Genomic DNA, 26,795 nt, shown 5'->3' with positions numbered 1-26,795 from the left:
TAATTGCTCCAATGAACACAGAAAAGCAAGGTTAAATAATCTGAAAAGTCTGGGGATTTTGTGAGGATTTTTGAGTTTTCTATTACTGGTGTCCACAATAGTCTCATTAAATGAATAGTCTTTAACTGTATAAGCAAAAATATAGCATATAAGATGTCCAGCTTAACATTTTGCATAAACTACAGATTAAAGTTAAAGCTTAGTATGAGGTAATTTTGACCACAGCCATTGCCTTTTGATGTCCACAACTGCAACTTAGGAATGTTAATTCTCCTATTCCCTTTCCTCAAAATATTTTGGTTCTCCAAGCACCTTACTGTCTCTGAAATGGTAAGAGAGGTTGTCCCTCCTCCCATTTTTGATAGAATACATGACAGCCCTTTGTGCGTTGTAGCAGGTGCTGAAGAAAAATGCTTTTCTATTAAGTCAGGAATGTCACTACTTGGGTCGTGAGACAGCAGGCAGACCTTCATCATTTTTGCAAAAGTTATCTCCAGGGAAAACTATCAGCATGTTTCATTTCCACACTATCAACTCACTCTTACCACAGACCATCATTCTTCTAAGACAGGCATTTGAATAATACTTCAGATTTGACAATGGCTGGCAGATAAAGAAACATGAATTTAAACACAGTGCCTACTAATAAAGTGCTAAATATGAGTTAAGGAAAGAAAAGGAAAAGGAAAAAGAAAAAACAGACCAATATTTCATTAACACTAATTACAATACAGATGCAGGAAGTGGGAAACCTATTTTTATATAAATTTCTGAGAAACTCTACACAGATAAACTGATTGCAGAGGTAAAGCCAGTGAAAGAACACTGTACCAAAACCAGTGATAAGTGATAGCCACTAAACTTAAGTAGAGGCAAGTTCTTTGACACTGCAAGGAATGGCAATTCACATCCTCACCCACAGGCATGATCTAATTCCTGCTACGGACAACCAGGAAAACCACATATTCTTCCTTCTCCCAAACCCATACTTGGTAACTTCTTTTACACCAAGTTAATTTAAAATGGTATGGACCAACAACAGAACCATATTCAAGATGTTAAAGAGTTTATTTTAGGAATGTGGACAAAAATAACACAAACACCTTCAATATCGTACATTTGTTTAACAGATAATACACAGCAAGGGAGGCAATTTAAAGTGTACAGAATAAATGGGAACATACATTAGACTGGGGGGGCAGAAGAGCTCTTTGCCTGCCAGCTACTAAAAGTGCTCAAGGAAACACCTCTATGAAAAGAAAGACAGGAAATAAATCACATTATGGAAATATCAAAAGAACAATAAAAGGTTAAAAAAAAAATACTGCTTTCTTACTGCACTGGGTCTGGCAGGGACTGAGGTAACTTTCTTCATAGCAGCCCTTATGGTGCTGCTTTGCTTTGGGTTTGTGGCAGGAACAGTGCTGATAAAACACCAGTGCTTTGGCTTTTGCTGAGCATTGCTTGCACAGCATCAAGGTTTCATTTTTCCCCACTCTGTTTGCTCCAGCAAGTAGGCCAGTGGTGAGCAAGAAGCTGGGAGAGGATGTGGTTGGGACAGCTGGCCAAAACTGACCCAAACTTACCCTATTCCAGGCTCACCAAGGAAAATGGAGGGGAGGCTGGGCAGAGGTCTGCTTCTGGGAGGTGGCAATTGCTTTTGCAGAATTTGTTCCCTCTACCCTCCTTTCCTTCACTTATTGTGCCTTTATCTCAAGCCTTTGCTGTTCCCATTCTCTCCTGCATCCCCCTGAGGGAGGAAGGAAGGAGCTGGGCAGTGCTTAAGCTGCTGGCCAGGGTCAGCCCTGGTAAATTGCAGAATCTGGGCAACTTTATACCTTTTTTTTTTTCCAATATACATTAAGTTTGCAGAAGACAGTGCTCACACAGACTAATATTTCTTAAACTTAGGAATACCTATGTTTGCTTCAAGAATGACTTTCTTCCAATTTTGCTAACTGAAGTAGTTTCTTTTTCACATCAGCGCTATATCCAAAGTACATATTAACATTCCCACAACTGAATTTGATTATCCAAAGACAAATATGCTCCTCTCTCTCAATGCTTACACATTACTCTCTTGGAAGATCTTTCTCCAGGCAAAAAAACCTCCACCCACAAGAATGTACAACATGTATTTTTCCATCAACTATTTCTGCTATGTGGAGCTGTGCTTCCATGTTGCTTTTTATTTTATATATATATATATGTAAAATCTCTTTATTTAGAGACATGAGAACAACCGCTTTAAGTGGCAGTTAAGACTGAACTCAAACACATTATTGTGACTATTAACCACCTACATCAAGTAACAAAATATAGATTTAAGAAGAGGAAAGATAACCAACATTAACTTCAGCAAACTTTCCAACAACAAAAACCATTTATAAAAAATTTGTTCTATACAGGTAGGAGATAGAAACATGTTATTTCAGAAAGTCTTTAGCTGATTCTAGTTTTACAACCAGGAAAAAACACTTTGGAGAGAAAAAAACCAAAAGTGAAAGAGCACAAAGGGCAAATGAAAACAAACTGTCTTCCTGTATTCTGGAGTTACAGCTCTTGTGGAAGGTGCTCATCTTTATTCATTCTCAAATCTGCTGTAGGGGTTATCAGAATCCTGGAGAAGACCTGTAAAACAAAACAGGACTACTTTTATAATTTTCTTATTACAGAAAAACTTTGAGTTACTGACCTCATTGCAATGGGTACTGCATGTAACAAATCCAAAAGGCAATTCTTTTAATAGTTGCTCTATTACCTAAACACTCAAGTATTATAATAAATTGAAAGTGTTCTTAAGCACTCTTACTTCTCAGACTATAATCATGAATAAGTATCTCATGACTTAGCAGGGAGAGAAAATTTCTCTATGAAAAATTATTATGGAAAAAACATTTCTCATTTGTGAGGTATACCCCAAAAAATGCACTTGTGAGAGTCAAGTTGGCAAAAACCTAAGCATAGAGAGGTCTCAATAACAGATTCCAAGTGGCCAGTTTATAAATGCAAGTGACATAAGATCATCATCCTTTTAAAATGTAAGATGCTGCTACTTTGACTTAGTTCTACTTCAATTATACCCAACCATCTGTCACCTTCAGCCACTTATAGCTTTTCTGCAACAGGACAATAATCTCTAAGAAAAAATGAAGATCACTTCTTATGTGCACTAAAACCTCCAGGGACGAGAACAAGAGCATCACATAATCCAAGCTGCAGTATGTTTCCATCACAAAGATTCTTAATGACTTTATACTAGAACACTGTCACAGAAAGCACTGCAAAGCCATCCAATTATGCCAAGTGCCTGGATATGCAGAGCACCCTCTGTAAGGTGCTGAGCATTCGCTGTTCCACACAGTAACTATTTAAAAGAGATTTTAAGCCACACTTTAAGCCAGACAGGGGTAGGAAGAAGACTGAAAATAGAGGAGTCCTGCAAGAGTCCAGAGGCTGACCTTCTGCTGTAAAATGACAGGACACTACTGCTATCTTTTCTGCCAAGATTTTTATACTGATGTCTGACAAGGGCTCTTCTCTAGCTGATTTGTCTAGGCATGGAGACAGAAGATAGTGCAGCTGAGCAATCCCAAATCACAAATGTTCAGATTCACAATAGTGGGGGGGAAAAAAAATTCCAGTCACTGCCTAACCTTGTAAGAACTTCCCTCAGTCCTTTTCACACCATACCTCTTTTCCACATGCACCTGCACACAGACATTGAACATTCACTGTTTTATCTGAAAGTCAAAACCTAATGGTGCTGTAGGCAGACTACACTTTTTCCTACCTTGTGCAGCTGGTGAGCTTCATTTGAACTGCCAGGTTATTTTAAGATGCCAATCAAGCAGCACAACTGCTCAGTGCTGATTACTGTATCAGTTACTGCAACTAACTACCTGATAGGGAACAGTAAACATTTGGAATAAGTATGGATAGTCCTATAATCACTCAAATAAACAAGATTATGAGCAGTCAACTTGTAAAATATTAATGTCAAAACCAGCCCTCATATATAATGACCCTTATTTGTCCAAGGAGTATGCCAGTCACATTTATAAAGCTTCAGCCAGGTAACATGACACACAGTCTATTCACCTCGTATTACCTTGTATCAGAGGTACTAACCCTTTCTGTAATTGTTTTAAAAAAGAAAATAATTTAAGCATTTGTGTAATAAGAATATGCTTAGATGACACAATTGTCAAAAATAATCTACAATATTTTCAGATTTTGAAATTTTTATATTTTTAAACTTTCTAAAAGTGGTTACTTCTCAAAATTTAATCTTACCTTCCATGCATTTAAACAAAGAGTTGTGATGCCCACTGAGTCTACTGTAGCTGTCAAGTAAGCTAATACACAACAAAAACAAACCCTCTTATCCTTGGCCTGCCATTCAACCTTTAGTGCCTTCAGGTAACATTCCTGCATTAATTTAACCCAAACCCAAAGAGAGAAGAAACATTTCTTTTACTCCCAGACAATCACCACTCCCCTCTCCTTCCTCTAGACTTGTTAATACTTTGGCAGTTAGGATATAGATCTTAATATATCTAGTTACCTGAAACACAACTGAGTAGTCAATTTTTTTTTTTAAAAATGCAGTATTTCTGTATTTCAACCCTGTGAAATACAAAACATATTTACACAACACTTACAGAAAATCAGCATCAATAGTAGAAATTACCACTATTTTTACAATTGCCATTGCATAAACTCTCTGCACTCACTAAATTCCATCTACAAATAAATGCATCTAACTTCAAAAAGCTTTCCACAAAGTGGCAAGATGTGGTACCAGATTCCCTAACAAAATGAACATAGGCTGCAGACTTTTCTCTATAGAGTTTGGCAAGTGCTTATTATATTTTTTTGATATTTCATTCAGGACACATACTCAACACTTCATAGGTCTGAAAGTAGCACAGTGAAACACTGTTCTTTACAGCTTAAACAGCTGAAACCCCCTGGAAAATATTTTTTACATCCAGTAGTGCCAATTTCAAATTAACCAGAGGATTGTTTAAGAGTCCTGATAAACCTTTCCTACACCATTCTGAGGAGTGAATATATTTTTCCCCTGCCCAAAACCACTCAGCTAAAAGCCATTTTAGAAAACTAATTCTCATATTTCAAGTGAATGTGTCATTTTTACTCCTCACTGCAAATGCCATTCCCAGTAGTATTTGCTTTAATTTTACTGAATTATGTTTAGGAATGAACAGGCATAATCACCACCAACCAGGCATTAGTATGCCTAATGTAAGGTACTCTCATCTGTTTTATCACAGAATACTGAAACTAAATAGGCTTTAAGAACTATGGGTCAATCCAGTGGAATACTATTGGTTCTGACTTCAGAAATTGATCCCCCAGTGATGCCTGATGATTTTTTGCCTTTCCTTTTTATATACCCTTTTATACATTTTTATACCCTCTTTATATTTTCTGTACCCTTTATATATTCTTCGTACCCTTAGCCTACATGCTTGTAATTTTTGTAGTCTGACATTCTAGCTTAGTTTTGGGCTTTCTGCAAGGCAGAAAGACCAAACATTCACAGTGGGAGGCCAGAGAGCCCTATACTACCTCAAAACATGAAGTTTCAACCTTGGTTGAAACCTTCTCTCTGGAACGTGTTTTGTAAACTGGGCTCTAGCCTCATTCTGGGGGGGACTTCTTAGAATAGGGGGACATGACTTCATTTATTAAGTTTCTTATGGGGGAATTTTAGACAGATATGCTAATTTGCAAGGTCCATAAAATCATATACACATTATACGGTGTGAGTGCATCTCGGTGTGTTCCACCTTTGAAGAGCTGTGCACCTAAAATCATATTAAAATACCAAGGTAAAACCCTTTTACCCTTTTTAACTGTGTCTGCCTCATAATTCTACCAGCTGAAAGGCAACACCAGGAAAAACAGACTCCAAGAAAAATGGCAAGCTCTCCTTCCAAATGAGGATAACCAGGGGTTATGATACCTGATACACTTGGGTCTCAGCCTTGCTCTCAAACCTGCATCCAGCATTTAAATTTCTTTTGTCCTCAGCATTTTAAGTACATCACAAGATTACATTAAGTGAAAGGAGGGAGACAGCAGCTCAACCCTTGCACCAGCTATTACTGAAGAAACATCAGGTTCCAGTAAGTGGACAAAAACTATTTGGAGAGACATACACAAAAAAGAGGCATGACAAAAAGCTTCTCTCAGCTGCCACAGCCACTCTCCCCATGCCAGTCCGAGGAGCTGGCAGCCCATGCTAATGGGGTAGCACGTCAGGTTCAGCTGAAGCTCTTGTGCTGCCTTGAACCAGACGGGAGTTGTCTCTCGATGGTTTCCTGTCTGACATGAGAGCCACTAACCAAGTTGTCATTTACCCTCAGGGGTTCAGAGAAACCAGATGTTTGTAGCTTCAGGAGCCTTGTTTGCAATCAAGTCCATTACATGTTACTGGTGAACTTGAATATTGACACACAGGTCACTTACAAGAGCTTTTAACATCTTACTCCTATTTACCCTCATTTTGAGGTTAGTATTTGACCTACTTAGCAATATCTAAGAAACACTCAAAATTCTGAAAGTCAAGTATCTTTCATTAGTTTGTATGAAATAATGAGGCATTGCAATAAATATGAAATGACAAAGCAATGGTCAAAAGAAATTAATACTTCTTTCCAGCATATTCATTTATATTGTACACTACCTGACGATGCAGGTTCTCAGTCACTGAAATTTGACTCTCACCACGTATCAACACTGCCCAAATGCAGAATTAACAAGTGAAATACTTACAAGAGACTGCATATGGTTGGAAAAAAAACCCTAGTTTGCTGTATGTCTTCACCCCTTATTAAACTTTCCTTCTTTATTTTTGGCCCCCAGATTAACAACTGTATTCTCAACAAACAAACTAAATAGCTTTCAGTGTATAGCAATGCAAGGTTCTCCTGCCTTGCACTCAGAACACTAAAGAAGGTCAAGGCAAAGTGTCTGCCTTGAACAGAAGAAACATTTACTATGATAAACTACTGAATATAAAAATCAATGTCTCACATAAAATAAAGGAGATAGGATTACATATCATTAAAACAGCTGATCAAAACCTTTGCAGGAGTAAAGCAATGACATGGTAATCATTCTGCAAAAATTAAACAAAAAAATCCTTCCACTAATACTAGGCAAAATGCTGAAATAAATAAATAATAAAGCAGCATCTCACTAATGCTATACTGAATACACAATAGAAGCAAATGCAGCAGGAATTAAATTGTAGTTCCTTTGTGTACTACACAAGCTGCAAAGTATTCTGAATTCTACTTTAAATTTTTCCTAAGAGTCAACGTATAATTTGTGTAATCATATTGCATTCATACATGTGAGCAAATGAAAAATACTATCAAATTGTGCAACAAAGAAACAATTGAAAGTGTGTACTCCTGGTTGCTAAAGCTCTCTATTGCTTCCAATGCTCCCAAAGGATTGTGGCTAGAGTGACACCTGCAGTGCATTATAAATGTGTAATTACCATTTAAATGGGGTATGGAAAGCTGGGGGATGAAATGGGAAAAGGCACTCCCTTAAAGCCCACCAAATACTGAAATTTCAGGCATGATCGTCTTAATCTACTGAGTCAGGTTAACAAAGTCATTGTCATTCTGCCACTCATCCATGCCTACTTAACTGAGAATCCTCTCTGCAGTGTGTAAGAGTGCAAAATAATCTAGTGCCTCCATAATTATTTGCAGCAATTTTTATTAGATTATGTTTAATATGCTAACATCTGTATTTTCTAGACAGTAAAAATTGTAGACAGAAGATCCAAGTCTATTCTATGTCTCACTTAATTATTCTGACAATCACTTGTCTGCATATTATCAGAATGCATCTCATATATACAACAGCAATTATATTTTTGGACTTCAAAATTTATACATATTTTGTATTTCATTTTTCCTCAGTTACATATACCCTTTCAGGATGTGCTAATTGTTTATGTGAGATTTGGATTTTTCTTTAAGACAAAAATTAACCATGAGATTCTAGGCCTCAAACTAATATATCTGATAATATAATTTTATCTTTGCTTAGACAATACAGCAAACCTGTCAAATTTTATATAGAAGTTTGCTAATAAAATATAAGTTTTATAGTCCAATTTCAATCTTGTGCAGGTAAGCTGCATTGCAAAACAACTGCAGGAAAAAGTGAGTATGTCTGACTTCTTACAAGAATGAACACTTTCCATTAACACAATGAATGTATGAACTTGTTTCTCACTAATTTATTGGCAGTGGAGGCAAAATGACACTAGCTCTCCTATGACTATGTGCACAGCATAGCTACATGCAATATTTATTTATTGAATTTGATGTATGTATTCCAGAGGCATTACATGATACAGTTTTATCCTTCAAGAAACTCAAGTACTCCCAACAAGATCCAGCAAAGCACTCTACAAAGGTCTGAAAGGTAAACGCTGAACAGACAACTGTCTTCAGTAAAATGCAGGGCCATGCAGACAAGTGAACAGGTTTCACAAGAACATAACTGAATGCAGCTTTCACATCATGGAACCCCAGTGCAGGGCTCTGATACAGGAGCTGCAATCCTGCACCCAGCACCTGCTCTCTCGGCTGCATCCAGGAGATGCAAAGGTACATCTGCACTGAGTGCTGTAAGTTATTGTGGGGACACAGCCATTGCCCTAATGAATCAAATGATTCAAACTTCCTAAGACTGACTGTGAGGTCTCTTCTAAGGAGAAACAAACACAAAAATCCTGTGCTGTTTTATTCTGTGCTTTTTTTTTTTTTGCTTTTTTACATTTGGACTATTGTTGTCAACCACTCAAGCACCTCTTAAAACTGAATTGTGGTCGAGCTACAAGGTTAATTATCCTGTAAAATGCCACAGAACAACTTCCATGACTGATCTTTAACAAAAATTCCTTCCAGTTTCTACAATATTCTTTCTCCTGTAGCTCAAGCTTCACAGTGTAGTTTTCCTCTGCTCCAGCAAAGGATCATTCTTTTACAAACGTTCTCCAGGCAGAGAATTCCCTACAGAGTTTGTCTGTATCACTTCTGCATCAGGCAAAGGGCAGGCTGCAGATTCATTCAGGCATTCCTAGACTCTGCCAATCAGTTTAACAAGAGGATGAAAATTAACAGCTTTGAGTGACTGTTCAGACCCCTAGAATCACCTTCTCTGACATTAGTGCAATTTGCATAATAAAAAATGCAGCAGAGTTTTAGCAGATCTGTCTCTGAATACACAGTACTATTAACCCTATGAACAAATCAAATGGAAAGTGCAAGCACTGACAAGCTTACATAATAAGAGCCTCCTATGCAACACAGCAGGTCCTACAGTCTTGTGATATTCTTCTACAACTGGACCACAGCTCCACTTAAAAGCACAGAAAAAAAATTTATCCCTACATTAGGCTGCATCCTCCACCCTTCTTTTTCCAGTTTAATTTAAAAAGCTTGCTATCTGCTAGTCAGTCTCTCCTTCAGTAGCCATGACTCCGGTAGCAAAGTTCAAGTAGGTTGATTTATCACATTCAGTAATAAACAAACAAATAAGCCCCCAAACTCAGTACTCTTACTTACGAACAGACAGCATGAACCACTTATTTTAATCAATATATTTAAATGCCCATCCCAAGCAAACACCCCTTCTAGCACACTGTCTTCTTGCCCAGTTGGACAGTCAGTGCAGGAAGAGAACAGGAGCATAAACTGCTGAGATCAGCTGCTCAGGTGTCAGAAGACAGGCATCAGTAGGAAACTGGGCTTGATTACTTCTGCCACTCATAAAGCAGCTTATTTCTGCTGTGAATTTTAACAATAATTAGGGAAAAAGAATCAATTTAGAGTATCAAAACAAGATGACACATACCATACTTCTTACGTATTTCATCATGCTTCAGTTTTCTTTCATGTTTCCTGCAAGAAATAAAGGCATCAAAAAGATATTCAGACTGTTTTGAGCTGTAAGCAAACTATAATTATATCCAAAAAAGAGCATAGCATTTTTTACATAAGTATTGGTAATTACATTACAAACTTTAAAAAAATCACAATTAGCAGTTATATATATTATCTTTATATTTACACTTTATCTCTAAGTATCTACATACACTATATCTATAAGACATCCTGTAACTTCTCACTAATTGATAATGCAAAAATAAGAGGTATTACAATAAACAGTAAGAAATACTTTTCTTTATAAATGTAATGCATCCACAAGTATGTACACATACACACACTGAGGTGTTCATCTGTGCATAAGGAGCAAGGCACTACACTACAGAGGAAGACTCCTTAATGCTTTCCAGCAGGGAGCATAACTGTAAAATTTAGCTGTGAATACAACATACTTCGGAATATTAATTCAATGTAATTTCTAAAAAGATGAAAGGTGTATGACTGTTTTGGTTAAGCTGTACGGCAAGTGTAAGTGAAAACTACTGGTGTCTGAAATCCAGCACAGCATCCATGCAGAGAAAAAATTAAGATATTGTGCTAAATATAAATGGGTTGTTATGTTGTCTGACCATAAGACAGTTTTCAAGGCTGTATCTAACATTGCCAAACTTAAACGATTCACATAAACCAAGCGTCTGATGAGTCAATTTCTCCTTCCTCTTTGCAAAGGTGAAGGGGAGAAAAATTAAAGAAGTTTAAATTGAAAAAATTGCACCATTTCTCAGATAGTTTTCCTATATTACAAAGGAACGATCTGTTTTGCTTAGTTTAAAAAACTAAGATAAAAGCTCCTACACAACTGCTTCATGAGTATGATCCAAGAGATTTATATATTATGAGGAAAAGACATAGAATTTGTCAAAAAAATGTTCCTCTAAGAAAAATTAAATAAATAAAACCAAAATAAAAATAAAATTTTCTACCCCCTCTCAAAATTCAACCCAGTTAGACAAGTTGTGACTTCTGCTGGATTCCAATTTGCACGTATTCAGTAGAAAACTGTTAAGCACTGACAGCTTAATTCACCAAAGATCCCATCTGCCCTATGCATATTCCACCTCCAAACAATTCCTACTGCTAATCAGATTCTGTGTGTCCACAGAAGCAATTATCCTGCTTCCAACAGAACTGAAGGGATGAACTGGCCTTTCCCAGCAACTGCACTTCTGGAAAAGCATGCATATAGAGCATGATGAGAAAACCCAAATCAGACAGACAGACTCAAAACCTTCCACTACTATTTCCAAGAGATACCTATTTCCATTACATACCTTTGCACTATTAAGCCCAGACAGCATAATAAACAAATAAACCTGGCCAAAATGCAGGAAGAGGAACTGGGGAGTCAGGGTGATGAAATTCATACAGAGGGAAAAAGCCAGGATTGAGATATTGAAGAGAACAAAAAAAAAAAGAGGACACAAATTTACCTACTGAAGGTAACCTGAATTTCTGCTTTCTGTGGTACATAAGAGGAAGATATTATATGGGGCAAGGGATTTCAGAAAGAGAATAGAGAAATTCTGCTTAAAGCAGCCTTGTACTGTATAAAGCAAAACCTTTCCACAGTATAGTTTTCACGTGACCTCAAACCAGGTTTGTTACTGGTGGTACTAATGGCATTTCTTCACTGTTTTGCACACCCTGTCTGAAGTAATGGAGAGTCATTGCTGCAGTTTCAGCTGCTGAAACCTCAGTAATTCAGCAGTCAGTGTGAATCAGTTCTGAATTCAGAAAGCACCTGCTTAAGAAGGGGGGGTGGGGAGAATGTGCAAAATCAGGCTGTGTAGAAAGGCTTTAGGATACTTCCATAGGCTATTCAAAACAAACCACCAAACATCTAATTAAGTTTGAAGGGTAAAACCATTAATATCAGTGAAACATTCAAACTCTGACAGGCAGCCATGATGGCATCACTTCACCCATGACTAAATCCTCACTCAGTAAATAAGGCTTAGGTACACATCAACCCAGAAGAACCAGACACAGCTCTGAACAGGCAGTCCCTAAATCAGCCACCCAGGAGAATCACTGCACCACCCACAACTCACATTATGAGCAGCTCAAGTCACTTCAGTCTTCCAAGTTGGTTCTGTTTCTTAATACTACTGTTGTTACTCCTTCTTATACGTGCTGAAGTTTTGGCTTCTCATGCCAAGTTTTCCCCCCTGCTGTAAGGTGAGGAAGTATTTTTGCCAATACCAACAATTCACAAAATAATATTCCATATTTGTTCTTCACAAATGAACTGCCATCCTTTCTTTCTCTGGCCTCTCTCTTTGCTCTCCCTTACCAGTCCACTACCAAATTATACTTGGCACTGGATCTCATTGCTTAGCATTTGTTTATAAACTTCTAAAATAAATTATTTATAAATTAGATAACTCTAACATATAAATATACCATGTGTTTGTAGCTGTAAATAATTGAGTGTACAGAAAAAGACTCACTACTCAATGCTATGCTTTAAAATTATTTTTCATGTTAGAGATGATGAAGTCAAATAAGGGACAAAAGCTATGCAGTAAGGTATCTGTTTTAAGTCAAAAATTGAACTCCAGACATGAAGAATCCTTCTTCTCATGCCCCTCACTCTAAGTGCAAACTCTACCCCTCACCAGTGATTTTCAGCCCTCTCAATCGACAGCTAGTTTCATCCTTGTGTAGACAAGCAGAGAGCCAACATAATTACCCTTAGGTTTCATTTTAACAGGCATCTTCCAAAGAGACACTCAAGTATCGATAATTAACTGAATTTTAATCCAAACAAATATTAAACTTACACAGCAGACTTTTACAGTCTACCTGAACAGACAGAAGATACTAGGTGCTGCAATTATCTTAAAACCTTCCAAAAAGAAATTCCATGGAACACTAGGGAACTTGGGCCTCCTTACTTTGTTTTTACTATTCACTAGTAAAATCATGAAATTAAGCTCAGGCTAGTCCTGTTCTCCTTCCATTGCCAACTGATATAACCAGTCATATTTGAAGTGGCTGTAACCCACAGAAAAAAGAAACATGTAAGATGGCAAGAAAAAAACCAACAAAACCAGACAGACACAAGGTCAATGCTGTGCCTATTTTCCTCCCATGATATTTATCTGAACACCTACCCAGGTATTTTCATAAACTATGTGAAAACTTCACAGTAGAAAGGAAGGACTACAAAGTAGTGTTTTCCTCTGCAGGTTGCTTGTCAAAAATGGCTTGTTGAGAATATTAATTTGTTCTACAGCCTACTGTGAGCACTTCATCCTCCAAATCTCTTAGAGGTAGAAAGCAGTGGTATAGGGTGAGGTGCTCTGGTTGCTAGAAGTGGCCTACTTGTATTTTCCCATGACCCCCAGCCACACACACAATAAGTATGCATGTTCAGAACATGGAAATACCCTAGGGCTCTGTTCTGAGAACTATACTAAGTTCTCTTCTGCAATTAAAGCAGTTTTTGTTTCACAGACACACTCCCAAGACAAGCTGGGAAAGAGGGATGCTGCTCTAAGCTGCAGCAATCATTCTGGCAGAGCAGTCTGCTCCCACTGATCCTTGTTCCTAGGCTAATTCAAGAATGGAGCTGGTATTAGCTCTGTGCTGCTAATTGCCTGGTGCAATGCCACTTGCTCGGTGTGTACAGCACACTTTACACTCCAGAAGCATCAGAGCTCCTACAGATTAACTGTGCCAAGAATTTAAAGCTGATACACAAATCACAGTGGAAAGGTTATGGTATACAATCATCCCCTATTATGCACCTAGTCAGAAGTCTTTGGTTTATAACAAACACAGGTAAGGGCTGTCTTAACTGAACAAAGTAGTATAATTAAGGATGTACATTTCACCACAAGGCACATAGTTTTAGAATTCAAAAAAATGTTGATATTCCTCACTGGATGGCTTCTCTTAAGAAAGAAACAAAAGCATTACAGGAGAAATATCCTTCACACTAGCATTCAGTCTACTGTGCTGTGAGTAGTTATAACTGGATTTAGAGGTAGAAAATTCCCCACTTTTCTGATCCATTGCAAATATTCAACATAACTTACCTGAGAAACTGTATGTGAGCATATTTCCTAAACTGGACACCTATTTCTTACCCTTCCATGCACATTCAAGTCTAACACTTTCAGCTCACAAATTCAGATGTTTATGAAAACGAATTTGCATCTGTTCTCTTCTTGGATAATGTTTGACATTACCTTGCAACAATGAAAGGGGAAGTAGTCCTTCCTACTCAGCCCCCAAATAAATGCTTTCTTTGCTTTTCTCCCATCCCTGGATTCATGATGTCCTTGTATCCTACAGATCCCAGAAATCTTATAGGATATATGCTGAGACTGTTCACTGAACTCATCCAGCAGAAGCAAAACCTCAAAACCCGCACAGAATTGTGAATACCTTTATGTAAAAAATTTGGCATAGCACAGAATTAAGGAATGTTGTGCCTTAGGCATGAAAGAAAAGTAAGAATGCTCTTGCATCAGCAGCTCTCAGTTACTTTAGAAGTAAAATGCATTTACACAAAATCTAAAGTGTTAAACTAGTGCCACTATTACACCTGAAAAATTTTTAAAATATTTGCATATTTTTAAAGTAATACTTTTAGCTCAACTACACTAGGAGATATCTAATTCTCATCTTTTCAGAAAGTTACTTCTAAGCTTACAGTTTCTTAAACGAGTACAAATGCAGAATATGCACTATTGCAACAGTAAATCTGTGCCATTAAAATCTGTGCAGAACAAAAATAATCTAAGTTCAAATATGGTACATTTAAAAGCTACTAAACCACATTATGCAGCTAGCAGAAAATGGAAATAGCTATACAAAACTGCCAGTATGTAATACTTTAAAAAAATAATAATAATCACAAACCCAAAAGCTAATCATTTAAACTTCGCACTTCATCAGGCTCTGAAAAATTATTTGGTTTATGTCCTCATTGTATCCTATTCCGATTCGTTCTGTTGCCAGCAAGATTAGGAATTTTGTATGAGGCTAAAGAGCACATCAATTTAACCCATTACAACAGGATCTATTCTGCTGCTTAATATCACAGCGCTACCTCAGAGTCATAATCATTATCAGATTCAGGGCAAGCAGTTGCTGTGTTTGCTTATATAACCTTGCAGTTCAGAGCAAGAAAACAGATGCATGGAATCAAGATGAATGATTCTCCTAGCTCCTGCCAGTCAGACACATGAGCAACAGCAGGTACATCTGTAAGGCCCCCTTGCTGACTCCCATTTTTGTGCTAAGTCAGAAACATACCTGCCTTGTCTTCCTATGCACATTTATACAGAGAATCCTAATGTCTTCATGCAAGAGCTCTACAAGAGTTCTCACGTGCAAGCATGCCTTGCTCCCTGTCCTTATTAACAATCAATCTGAGTTCAAGAGAAAACAGCAGGCATCAGCAAGGCAGCGAAGGTGCCCACCTGTTACTTGGCAGAAGAGTCTTTAGAGAACAAAACCAGGAAGTGAAAACCTAAATAATTTCCCTGTCAGTGCATGAAGATTCAAACCCACATGCAACAGCTCTAAGACTAGCATTTGGTTGGGACATCTTTGTCTTGCTGAAGCTGTAAATCTCCGAAATAAAGACCATGAAAGGAAGTAAGATTCAAAAGGTACACCTTGCTTGTACCAGGCATCATCACCCTAGCAATAAAAATTGCTTAACTAAAGAAAAATGTGAAACTCAAGAAAAGTCACTGTAAAACTAAGCCATAAAAACCTACATCAGTCGGAATGCTGTTCTCACTGAGAAACACTGTATCACAGCTGCCCCTTGCACTTCTTTTCACACTGTGCTACACACCTTTGAAACACTGTATCACAGCTGCCCCTTGCACTTCTTTTCACACTGCGCTACACAGCTTTAACAGAAAGGATGGAAATATGGAATTAAGGCTAAAGTGAGATCTGAGCCAAAGTTTTCCACTCCTTGAGCGAGATTTCAAATAGGTATCTCACTACCAACTCCTCTACTTTTTCCAGATAAATTTTAAATGAAAAAAGAACCAATTATCAAATGAATCCAACAAGTGGGTCTCACCTCTGAATCCCAGCCTCAATTAGACATGAACTCATGTCACTGACAGGCACTGGTCCAGGAAAAGACTGGACAAGACTTCAGACACATTCCTCTTGTTTGCTCCTGACTGGCACAGAGCACTCCTGGTACCTGCTACACTGAGCATCACCTTGTTTGCTCTCTGTTCACTTACAGCAATACGGCTCCTAATCAGGTTCACCAATCTCATAATAAAGTCCTGTTTCTGTAAAAGTCTGACACTGTCATGTCTAAGTTCACAATGCCTCTTTGTTCAGTACTCCATGTATTCCTTAGAAAAGCAGAATACTCCTACATCATCAGGAAGTGTATAGCTATATATCAAGCTGTCAAGACTTACCTCTGAAGAGACTGTAGTCTTCGTTCCTCTCTCTTCCTAGCTAGCTGCTCTTCTTCTTCATCCAACCTGCTAGAAAAACAAGGAGGTAAGAAAAGCATAAGAGGAGAAAAAAGCAACTTTACTGCTAAGCTATCACTATTTAGTTACTTTACTTATTTTCAAAAGGAATTTATAGTCTGACCAGAGATGCTTCTTCACAGCCATGTAAAATTTCATGGCTGAGTAATTGTGTAATTATCCTTTCATATTTTATAATATCCAAATGCTCTATTCATTGTAGTAATATGCCCTTCAGCCTCCACAGGGCTTCTTAGGAAGAGGCTGCAGACTGTCCCAGAAGCAGAATTCCTAATTGCCCTTTTCCCCATGTGTCACACCGCATTTTATATTCAGTGTACTGCATGTGCACAGTCAAGTCCATTGTTGTCCCCTAGAAGAAGATTGATGGCTCATAAGCCTTCGATGCCAGATCAATTTATCTTTCCAACAACCATTACTTTCCAATCTCCAGCTGCCCCCAGGAAAGCAGTCTGCTCTGGAATGAGCAAGGATTTACCTGAGTGTATCAGCCGTGTGATTCTGGGAAATGCTGAGCCTACACAGTACATCTGAGCTGTGCATGTGCAGATATGCTTTACTCAATGCTCTACTGCACTTTACCTTTGTGACCTGCCTTGGAGAAGCTCAGCTTCACTTAACTATTAAATAGACTGTGTAAGACTTGTGGGGCTCTAAAGCAAATGTCAAACAATTTTTCTGTTAGTTTTTCCCTGAAAGAATTTGTGACAATTCTTCCGGATTAGTAAATGGAAAACTGCCATGCTTGCCCAGGTGCTAATCATGTTCCAAAAGTGAGTAACATCTGAAGATGTCCGAGACAAATATTAACAATATTAATACACCTGAACAGTTGCATTACCACACATCTGCAGCCACCAACATGTAAGTTAAGCAAGAGTGACATCCAGTGGTTAATTACAGCATGTGAAATGCTTTAATACATAAAATTCAGACACATTAAGCTCTGGAAATATGAACTCAATTCTTCCATGGGCCCAAACAGTCCATGTCTCTCTCTGAACATTTTAGTCATTTCAATACAAGCCAATACTTCAGAATCCATACAATGTTTCACAAACACATTTTTTAGTTCCAGTTTTTTCCACCTAAAGAATTAGAAAAATCTTGGGGGAGCAGGAAACACACACAATAGGTCACTTTTATTTGAAAACAATGTTAGACCCTTTTGGAAAACTAATCAATTCTCCACATCAGCATGTCCAGAATGACTACATTCTTAGGCACCCTCCTGTAAAACTGCTTTCCTGGAGACTCCATTGTCTAACAACTATGCAATAATCCTCACAATTGGTGCTACAAAATATGAAAACATCAAATAAATAAGATCTTGGTATATAATTCAGAAAATATATTCTTCCCTATAATTAAAGAGCTTTAAGTATCTCCTGATTTCTGGATACTTTGAATGAATTGAATTTTTCTTCCAAATTCAGAAAGTTTGAGATTATACAAATAAAAATAATTGGTAATTGAAGTTCACAAGAGTCTATTTAGTATAGTTTCAAGAGTAATAGCTTTTCATGAAACTGTCTCAAGTACATAGAACCAGACTCTTAGAAGCCCAAAAACACAGGATAAAAATAGAAACTTGCACCAATATTCCTAAAATTCCTGTGGTAGGATGGACACAGGTGAGCCAACTACATTACTAATGTGGGGGTTAAGGCACCTAAGTATTCTCTGTGTTCCAGGAGAAGGTAAGTAGTGGCTTCTCAAATGGTGAAACATGCAGCTAAAGAACTTCCAAAAGGAACACTGATACTTGTGCAAAACAATGTCACACCTCAGATCTCAGATGATACATCTAAAAAGTCAGTATAACTGATCTAGTACTACATTTCTACAACCTCTCCTTCCTCCTATTCATGGGAAAAAAAAACATTTCTTTTGTGGAAAATGAACCCCCAAAAATAAGGAAGAAGAGAGCAAAAGAAGTCCTGCTGAGAATCAGTGGGCTTAAAGCCAATAATATATCAGGCTTCAGCGTAATAACACATTCTGAATCCTCCTGAAATAAGCTGGACCACAGATTGACAAGACCTTTAAATCCTCTAAGGGTCACAAGATTAAGCTTGACACCTTTGAAGTCTCAGCATAAGATGACTCTCAACTAACCCTCTATTTTTAGAATTAGATGTTACAGCACTGATTGACAACTTAGCTACTAAAACTGAAGTCTGGCACAAATATCTCTTTTCACAGGATTCAAGCTTTATTTGCTGACATGTCAGCCACTGGGGCCTACTCAGTTGTTCTGCAGAGGATGTTGGCAGATCTTATGTAAGATCTAAACCTGTTCTTTACATCTTCAAGGCTTATCAGCACAGGGCTAAAGAGTATTCATTTTTGCACTAGGGCAGATTTGGTATACCAATCTACCAGCAGAACAGGTACATGCTACTTCCTCAGGGAAGAGAGAAAGGAATGTGATGTTATTTACAATTATTTTCATATTTCTTTAAGGCCACAGATATACCATATTTCTCTGGCTTTAGCGTCAGCACTAAACACTGTATAGCTACGCAAGTTCTTTTAGAAAAACCAAAACTAACTCTCAAACAAGAACAATGAGTCAAAGGTACTTGAAGAAGTATAGAAATCATTTCAGACCAAGACATAAGGTCCGCATTTTATTCACACAAGTACTGAAGGACAGTAAGAAGAGAGCTAGCTGAAACTACACTGCCCAGAAAGCTTTAAAACCTGAGTGACAAAGGGAGGCATGTTGTGCTGTCCCACTTCACACTGCAGCACTGACTTACCTATTTTAGCTACTCATCAACTACTTCCCTCCCCTTAAGAATATCAGCTACTTAGAGAAGCCAGTTTAGAAAAGTTTTCCAAGTTTTCCAAGATCTCAAGAATATTTAATTTTAGTTCCGTATAGTAAAGAATTATTATCTTACATTTAAAATATTTTTTTTTTTAATTGGCAAAGACAGCTAATCCCTTAGACAATGACTGCTGACAGATCCAAGGGCAACTCTGAAACATGGATACCAAGTGCTGTAGGACACTGCTGCTCAGGTACTTGTTACTCACCTGGTCCCTTTTTGCTGCACCACGAGCTTGCCGTGAAAAAATTATTTATACCATTATCACAAGAAGCAAGGATTTACTTGGTCATTGAAAGATTTCATGTCCAATGTTAATAAGAAAGTGTAAAATGTGGAAGTGTAAGAACACATCAGTGCTGCTACCACTAGAAACATCCTTTCAGTGTCATTCCAGCATCATTTCCAGTGTCATCCTACCTGTTACTAAGTGTCTCTTATCTTGTTCTCCTTATCAAACAAATAAAGCAAAGTGACCAAAATTGCTTCCATATGAAAATATTCTTAGTATACTGGAGAGCTAAACTTGTAGGTAGATAGGGAAGACCAGCACCCCCAGTTAGTAAAGGAAACAAATGTAAATATTTACCTCCTGGAACGCTTTCTGCAGTAACAGCAGTAACAGCAACACACTGTTATGGACACCAGAATGAGTCCAGCTATCACAGCTATGGCAATAATTAAAGCCTCAAAGTTTACTGAAAAACATGAATATATTCAACCTGTTAGACTCCAGCAGTAACATTTATCTTTCTGGTAATTCTTCCCCTCCTTCCCAGACATATTTTCATCCCTATATGCACAAAACTCCACATGATTCCATTCAAGTACCCCAGATAAAATGCAGTATACCACATTCAAATTTTGCTTTTATGCATAATCTACACTGAACAGATATTAGGTAAAATCACATTTCTCATTCAGTTACTTCCCTACAAGTTACAAACAATTAAGTATACTCCATTCAGTAAAGTAAAAATAAAACTGTTTTCAACAAAATTTAATTTTTTAAAAAGTACACTATTTAACTGAGGCAAGAAAGTGTTTTTTTTAACCTAATAAAGTGCAGGAAAAGATTGTCAGTTTTCAGTCTGCATTCTTGTCTCCAGCACCTATTTCCTCTGCTTTCTATTCATGGAAACACCCAACACAATTAAGCTACTTTGTATTACACTGTTCCTCTTCACTTCACTCCTGTTAATAATCTGTCAACACATCTCATTCACATAAAATTGTAACTGGAAGCCAGTCATTTGTTTTTGACTTTGAAAGCTGTAATATTCACCTTCATTTTCAGCAACAGTGAACAACATTCATCTTTTAATTTTGTTTGCTCAAAGAAGAAAATGCCACCACCACCACCTTCCAAGTTAATTAATTTTCCTGCTGTGTCTGTAGGGGACAGTCTCAATAAGAGCATATAACCCCATGGGATGCTGCTCCTCGTAATTTGTAAAAAATCTATTAAGGAAATGGATATTTGAGAGGGGCTTTTTTGTTGTTTTGGTTTGGGGTTTTTTCCTACTTGTTTTTGCTGAGAATGCACTCCATTATTAAGTTTTCATTCTGTGTTTAAGCTACAGTCAATCTAGAAACACAAATGGCACCCAAACCAGAAGCCATTTCCACGGCAGCAGTAAACTGCTGTGCAGATCACCCTTGGTATCAGTAGAAAAGGACATGTGTTTCTCTACTTGGCACGTTTGAGAGTGTTACTTACTTCATAGCAGCTAACTGGTGCTGTGCTTTGGATTTCTGGCTAAAATATGCTGGTAACACACCAATGTTTTGTCTGATGCAGAACAGGCTCGAAGAGCACCAAAACATTTTTTCCCTCCCTTTCCCTCTGTTCCCCGCAGTGAGCAGGGGTGGACATGGGCAAGAGACTGGAGAGGTCAGGAGGGGATGCTGACAGAACACGACCCACACTACCAGAGGGGTGTTCTACACTATATAAAGTCATGGTCAGTGATAAAATCCGAGGCAAAGGAAAAATAAGTGGAGGGCGTAACTGGCTTCCAAGGGGAAAGGCAATTCCAATGAGAGTTCATTGTCTGGGGACTGGCTGAGCATCAGTCTGCCTGTGGAGGTGGTAAAAAAAAAAAAAAAAATTGCCTTTTTTTCTTCTCCCTCTTTTTCCTTCATCCATTAAACTGTCTTAATCAAGGAGGTTTCTTGGTCTCGTTCTATTTTGTTCCTCCATCCCACTGGGGCCATGGAAAAGAGCAAGGAAGCAAGCAATTGTGTGAGTGCTTAGGTATTGGCAGGACTCAACCCTTCAAGCTTTCAGAAAAAAGTATCCTAAACATGTCATAGTAAGAGCCTATACTATGACACTGCAAGCACAGTATTCTTAAAAGTGTGCCTTATCACTGATATTATATACTTACTGTACCCTAAAAAGCTTCAACAAAAGTCTAAACGTAAATGCCTGTTCTCAGAAAACAAAGCACAAAGCCCTTCAGTAAGAATAAAGAATTGATAAAGCTCACCTGTACTGTTTTATCTAGTCACTCTGCAGCAATTATTAAGTGGCAGTGTTCAGAAACCTACTCCACTTTAACAGCATTCTTCTACTTCTGCTAGTCTAATTTAGACTACTGCATAATCTCTCTGCGCTAAACCTGGTAACTTTCTTCAGTCAACATAGTCACTGATAGTTTACCCCCACTTGTTTTTCTCCTTTAGCCTCCTGGTGTCCATGCACAAATACATAGAAAGCAGCAAGCCTTTGCTCTGCTGGACTGAATCTGTACTCTTGTTTCATACAAGAAGCTTTCCAATGTCTTCAGTGTTCTCTGTTGCAGTCCAGTGTGAATTTAGATCTGTACACACAGTATTGCAAAAACAGTGCCAAATATTTCATCCTGATGGCAGCATACACTCAGTGCTGTATTTTGTAGTAAAACATACAAAGCAAATGGAAATTGAAAAGCAATTAAACAATGCAGTACTACAACCTACAGCGGCACTGTGCAGCTTTCATTTTAACTTTATCTATATTGCCATTGGAACACACAGATTATATTGTTATTTCAGTTGTTTCAGCAAAAATAGCAGTCAAGAATTTCTGTGTGATTCTGTTCCTGTGGTATTGGTTCACTTGTGGTAGTGGTTCAATAACAAAAGAACTCTGGATCTACACAAATCATCCAACACTTTCAGAAATTTTAAATGTTTTAAAATTTTAAAATGTCAGAAATTTTAAAAAATGTTTTAAAGCCACTGGATGAGCATAACTACACTGGCTTCATAAATGAGCATAACTACACTATACTTTCATAACGAAACCTTAATGACGACTGTTTCTAAGTCCAGAAGATTAAAGATATGGCTCCAAATCATAACCACTGCCTCCTGCCCCTCCAAATAAATTATCAGGAAACAGCTCTAGTAAGTGGTAGTCTTATCATACTCATAAATAATTCTCTACAGCAAAAGTAAAATTAGTACCTACTCCAGCAAACTCCCCATCGAGCATTTGAGAGAGAACACAATGATGATGATGGAAGAATACTTCTTACAGGGTAATCAATACATGTGTTGTTGGTGTAACACCAAAGGCACTGTGCAAAAGAAACCAGAAAAAAACCAAATTAAGTATCTTCAAGAACAGTTAAAAATTTCGTGCACCTCCCCAAAGACAGATTTCTTACATGAATATAATACTGTAGAAATGGAAGTGCTTTGTATTATAAAACCTACAGAAGTCCTGGCACAATTTCTCAGTAAAACCTAAACTGACGTGAATAAGAACATTTCATACTTAGAGGTAACACTAGCCTGAAAATATCTGGGAACATATTGAGGTACTCTCCATACTTGAGGGTAAAATGGCTTTGGGTTTAAAATTACTGAAATTAACAAGAAATATAAAATCTGCCAGCTGACTGCTCAGAATTTTTAAACACCTTGTGTCTTTAAGGAATAAAAATACACTTATAATCTTACTTCAGCATTGTATTTCATTATCAACACAAAGAAATCGGTAAAGAATCCTTACAATTCTACAGTTTTGCTTCAAGGTAATGAATGATACAGACTCATCCAATCTGTGTTGCAAAGTACATTGTGTATCTTGATTGCACACAGTTACATATCTCAATACTTTTAAAATTTTAAGGTTTTATGTGTATTACAGTTAAAATGCCAGCACAACATTTCCGCTTTTCATCACTAGGCATCAAGCTCAGGTTCAGTTTTTCATCTGTTAAAATAAATACTTATTCAGAAGTCATTTACCACACAACTCATACAGTGAAATAGTTTTCAGTAATGATAACAGGAATCTTTGACAGAACATGTTTTTTTTAGGATTCGTTATAAAAAGAGCTCAGCCAGGAACTATGCTTTATCTAACAGTACTATCAAGAACATCTTTGTCATACATCCTCAATTACACAAAAGCTGTTATCTAGCTCTTAATGGGTTACAAAACCACACACTCTGCCTCAGTTACAGGCATTTCTCAGGTCATCTCCAGAGAAAGGCACTTTAGTTCAGTTACAATAATTTCTCAGTTCTCCTAGCACCACAGAAGAAAAGCAAGGCACTTTAACCATGTAAGACTGAGTTTATAGATGGACGTTTAACTAAGTGCTACCCACAAAATGAGGATGAGTCGGAGGCAGCAGCAACATCTACTTGCTCAGTTGAGGTATGAAAGCCCTGAGCACACACTGACACTGGAAGCCTGAATTCAATCTGTCCTCTCCAGACAAAGCACTAGAAACACCCTGAGTGACCAAAGCATGGAGCCACCCTGGCAAAGTGAAAGCACACTGGCATCACATGTGACAGACGGGAAACAGCACATCAGCTGACTCTATTGTTTAAATAAGACACAAACAGCCAAATGATGATCTGATTTCATATTAAGTAGAAATTCTCGTCAATCAAAAAAGATGTTAAAAAACTTACCGAAACGTTTTTTAGACATTCGTCACAGGACTTCTGGGAAAAGGCTGAGCATGCTACAAAAACAAACAAAACCAAAACACACAGAGATTATACATTTATTTTTATTCCATAAGGTCAAGCATTTATCATAATATTTAGCATTTCTTTTTTCTATTTCTAGGTACAAGCAATAATTTTGACTGAAGTAATGAAATCTCAGTAATTCCATTCCAGGAGAACCGCAGCAAACAGAGATAAAAAAAATATTTAAGGTCAACTTTAGACACAGGGAAACAATTCAAGCTTACCTTTAACCTCAGTTTGCTTTCTCTAAGGACAACATAGAAGATGTAACCCTTCAAGAGCCTCCCTGTATCTCTGCTGAAGTTCTAGAACTTACTTCAATTTAGGGAACATTCCAAATTTTGCACTTTAGAAGGTTTGCAAAAGCTGAGCCTTGCCTAGGATTTATTCCCTTCTACAGGTTTTAACTTTTTTTCTATGAGAAAAGAGTTTTTTAAAGATAAAGCTCTCCAAATAATATGATTTTAAATAACAATAAAAACCATTTCCAAATACAGGACACAAAGTTAATTTGCAAGAGTTCAATGAAAACATCAACAGAAGCTTGACAAGCTAAGTGATGCAGAAGCACTTTATGCATATTTTCTTGATATTCAAAGAAAAAGCATTTACTTACTGGTGTTCACATACACTTTTTTGCAGACGTACTCCCTATCACCTTAAGACTAGTCTTCTTTTATCCATAACTCAGACATAATTTGTTTCCCGCAGGACTACGTACATGCCATAGTTTTGACCTAGATGAACTACTTGAAAGATGAGGGGGAATCTCCTTTCCTAGTCTGAACCTGGATTTTTCTTCCAGTAATTGTGGCTCCTATGATAATTTTTTATACCATTATTGAAACAAGATTCTTCTTATTTCAGTATAACACAAATACAAGAGGAAAGTATCTCCAAATCAAGAATCCAATTCTAACTTTTATGGAGCATTAGTCACAACCAGTTATCAATTTGAGCTAAATTACTTGCTTGTGAGACAACTATTTATTTCAATATTTTCTTTTCATAATTCAGTATTAAATACTTCCGGTATTAATTCTTAACATTAAATGCATTTTAGGTACCAGTATATATTTATCTTTAATTACTATATTCCTATAGAAAACCCCCTTACGAGTTTATCCGGTACCAATTAAATTGTTACAGGTACCAATTAACAGCCTAAGTGTAAGACCATATACCAATTAATGGAAAAACATGAGAAGCAGGCTCAGAAACAGTTCTCAGTTTAAACTCAAAAAATTTTCAAATAGAAATATTCAACACAGAGTTCCACCACGCTTATTATAAAAATACTTCATTATTTTTTAATGTGAGATTTAAAACACCCAAACAAACAAGCTTTCTGAATATGAATTAGCAGGGCCAATTTGCTTCAAGCTAGCTGGAGACTCCCTTTTCAAGTATAAACCCTTCCCTAAAGGAAATTAAATACCTCGAATTGGGATCTAGACACACCTGTAAAGGTGCACTTGAGACACGATAATTTGATTCCAGACAAATTGATGTACACCTTTTGTGGTTTCACCGGTTAGTGGCAACCAAGTCTGAGGCCGAGCTTCACCAAATGCCTGCCAAAAGCAGCTAAGAGATAAATGATTCCAACAGAACACGGTGGGATGAGCATCACCGTCAGCCTCTCCTGAGCCACATTCCCCATCATCACCCAGGGTTGAGCAAACCCTGGCGACGCTGTGCTCTAGGATAACCCTGCCTGAGTAAATGAGCTTGTACCAGGTGAGCACTGTGGTCCCTTCCAGCCTGTCCCACCCTGTGATTCTGACTGCTGTCTCCGCGCCGCAAAGCTCCCGACAGCCCCGCGGCGCCGCAGGCCGGCAAAGCGCAGCGCCATCACGGCGCCCCTCGGCCGGGAGCGAGCTGTTCCCTCCCGCTGCCCGGAAACAGCCTGCTCCGTGCCGGGGGACGAGCGCCACGGCAAGCGCCGAGCTCTCCGCAGCTCTCCTGAAGGCGCTGCGGGCGCCGCTGGGCCGCTGCAGGCCTCAGGACGAGCCTGTGCCCATGGCCGCCGCCGTGCCCCTCTGCCCCGCTCGGGGCCGAGCGCACACCCCGGGCAGGCCCGCCCGGGAAGGGAAGGGAAGGGAAGGGAAGGGAAGGGAAGGGAAGGGAAGGGAAGGGAAGGGAAGGGAAGGGAAGGGAAGGGAAGGGAAGGGAAGGGAAGGGAAGGGAAGGGAAGGGAAGGGAAGGGAAGGGAAGGACGACGCGATGCCCGCTTCTCCTTACCCTGCGCCGGCGGCGGCGGAACCGTGGGACGGATCTGCTCCAGTCCCGCCACGGCGCGGCCCCACAGCAGCGCCAGGCCCGGCAGCCACAGCGGCCACCGCCGCGCCGCCTCCATGGCCGGGACGGCACTGCACGGGACCCTGCTCGCTCCGAGACCACGGAACCCGCTCGCTCCGGCCCAGCCCCGCGCAGGCGCCGCCAGCCCCGGGGCGGAGCGGGCTGAGGCGGGCGCT

General features: G+C 38.5%; 1 protein-coding gene across 1 annotated transcript; it reads right to left on the bottom strand.

Annotated features, from left to right (window-relative positions):
- Positions 1–1,049: 1,049 nt before the first annotated feature.
- Positions 1,050–26,795, bottom strand: PTTG1IP2 (PTTG1IP family member 2). Its single transcript, XM_085050687.1, has 7 exons — positions 26,563–26,795; positions 24,256–24,308; positions 22,793–22,901; positions 19,925–20,033; positions 16,421–16,489; positions 9,916–9,962; positions 1,050–2,631 (listed from the first exon to the last, which is right to left on the bottom strand). Exons 1-7 carry the CDS (start codon positions 26,675–26,677, stop codon positions 2,582–2,584), a joined length of 552 nt encoding a protein of 183 aa, XP_084906813.1. The 5' UTR covers positions 26,678–26,795; the 3' UTR covers positions 1,050–2,581.

This window comes from Lichenostomus cassidix, chromosome 2, assembly GCF_008360975.1.
Source record: "Lichenostomus cassidix isolate B80296 chromosome 2, HeHo_3.0, whole genome shotgun sequence".
Classification (NCBI taxonomy): domain Eukaryota; kingdom Metazoa; phylum Chordata; class Aves; order Passeriformes; family Meliphagidae; genus Lichenostomus; species Lichenostomus cassidix.
Note: the sequence above shows the minus strand (reverse complement) of the source record. Positions and strands in the feature narration are given on the sequence as shown.

Coding starts and splice junctions, on each gene's coding strand:
- PTTG1IP2 (XM_085050687.1), bottom strand. CDS start 26,677: ATGGAGGCGGCGCGGCGGTGGCCGCTGTGGCTGCCGGGCCTGGCGCTG. Junction 24,309..26,562: donor TCCGCCGCCGCCGGCGCAGG/GTAAGGAGAAGC, acceptor TTGTTTTTGTAG/CATGCTCAGCCTTTTCCCAG. Junction 20,034..22,792: donor TCGATGGGGAGTTTGCTGGA/GTAGGTACTAAT, acceptor CATGTTTTTCAG/TAAACTTTGAGGCTTTAATT.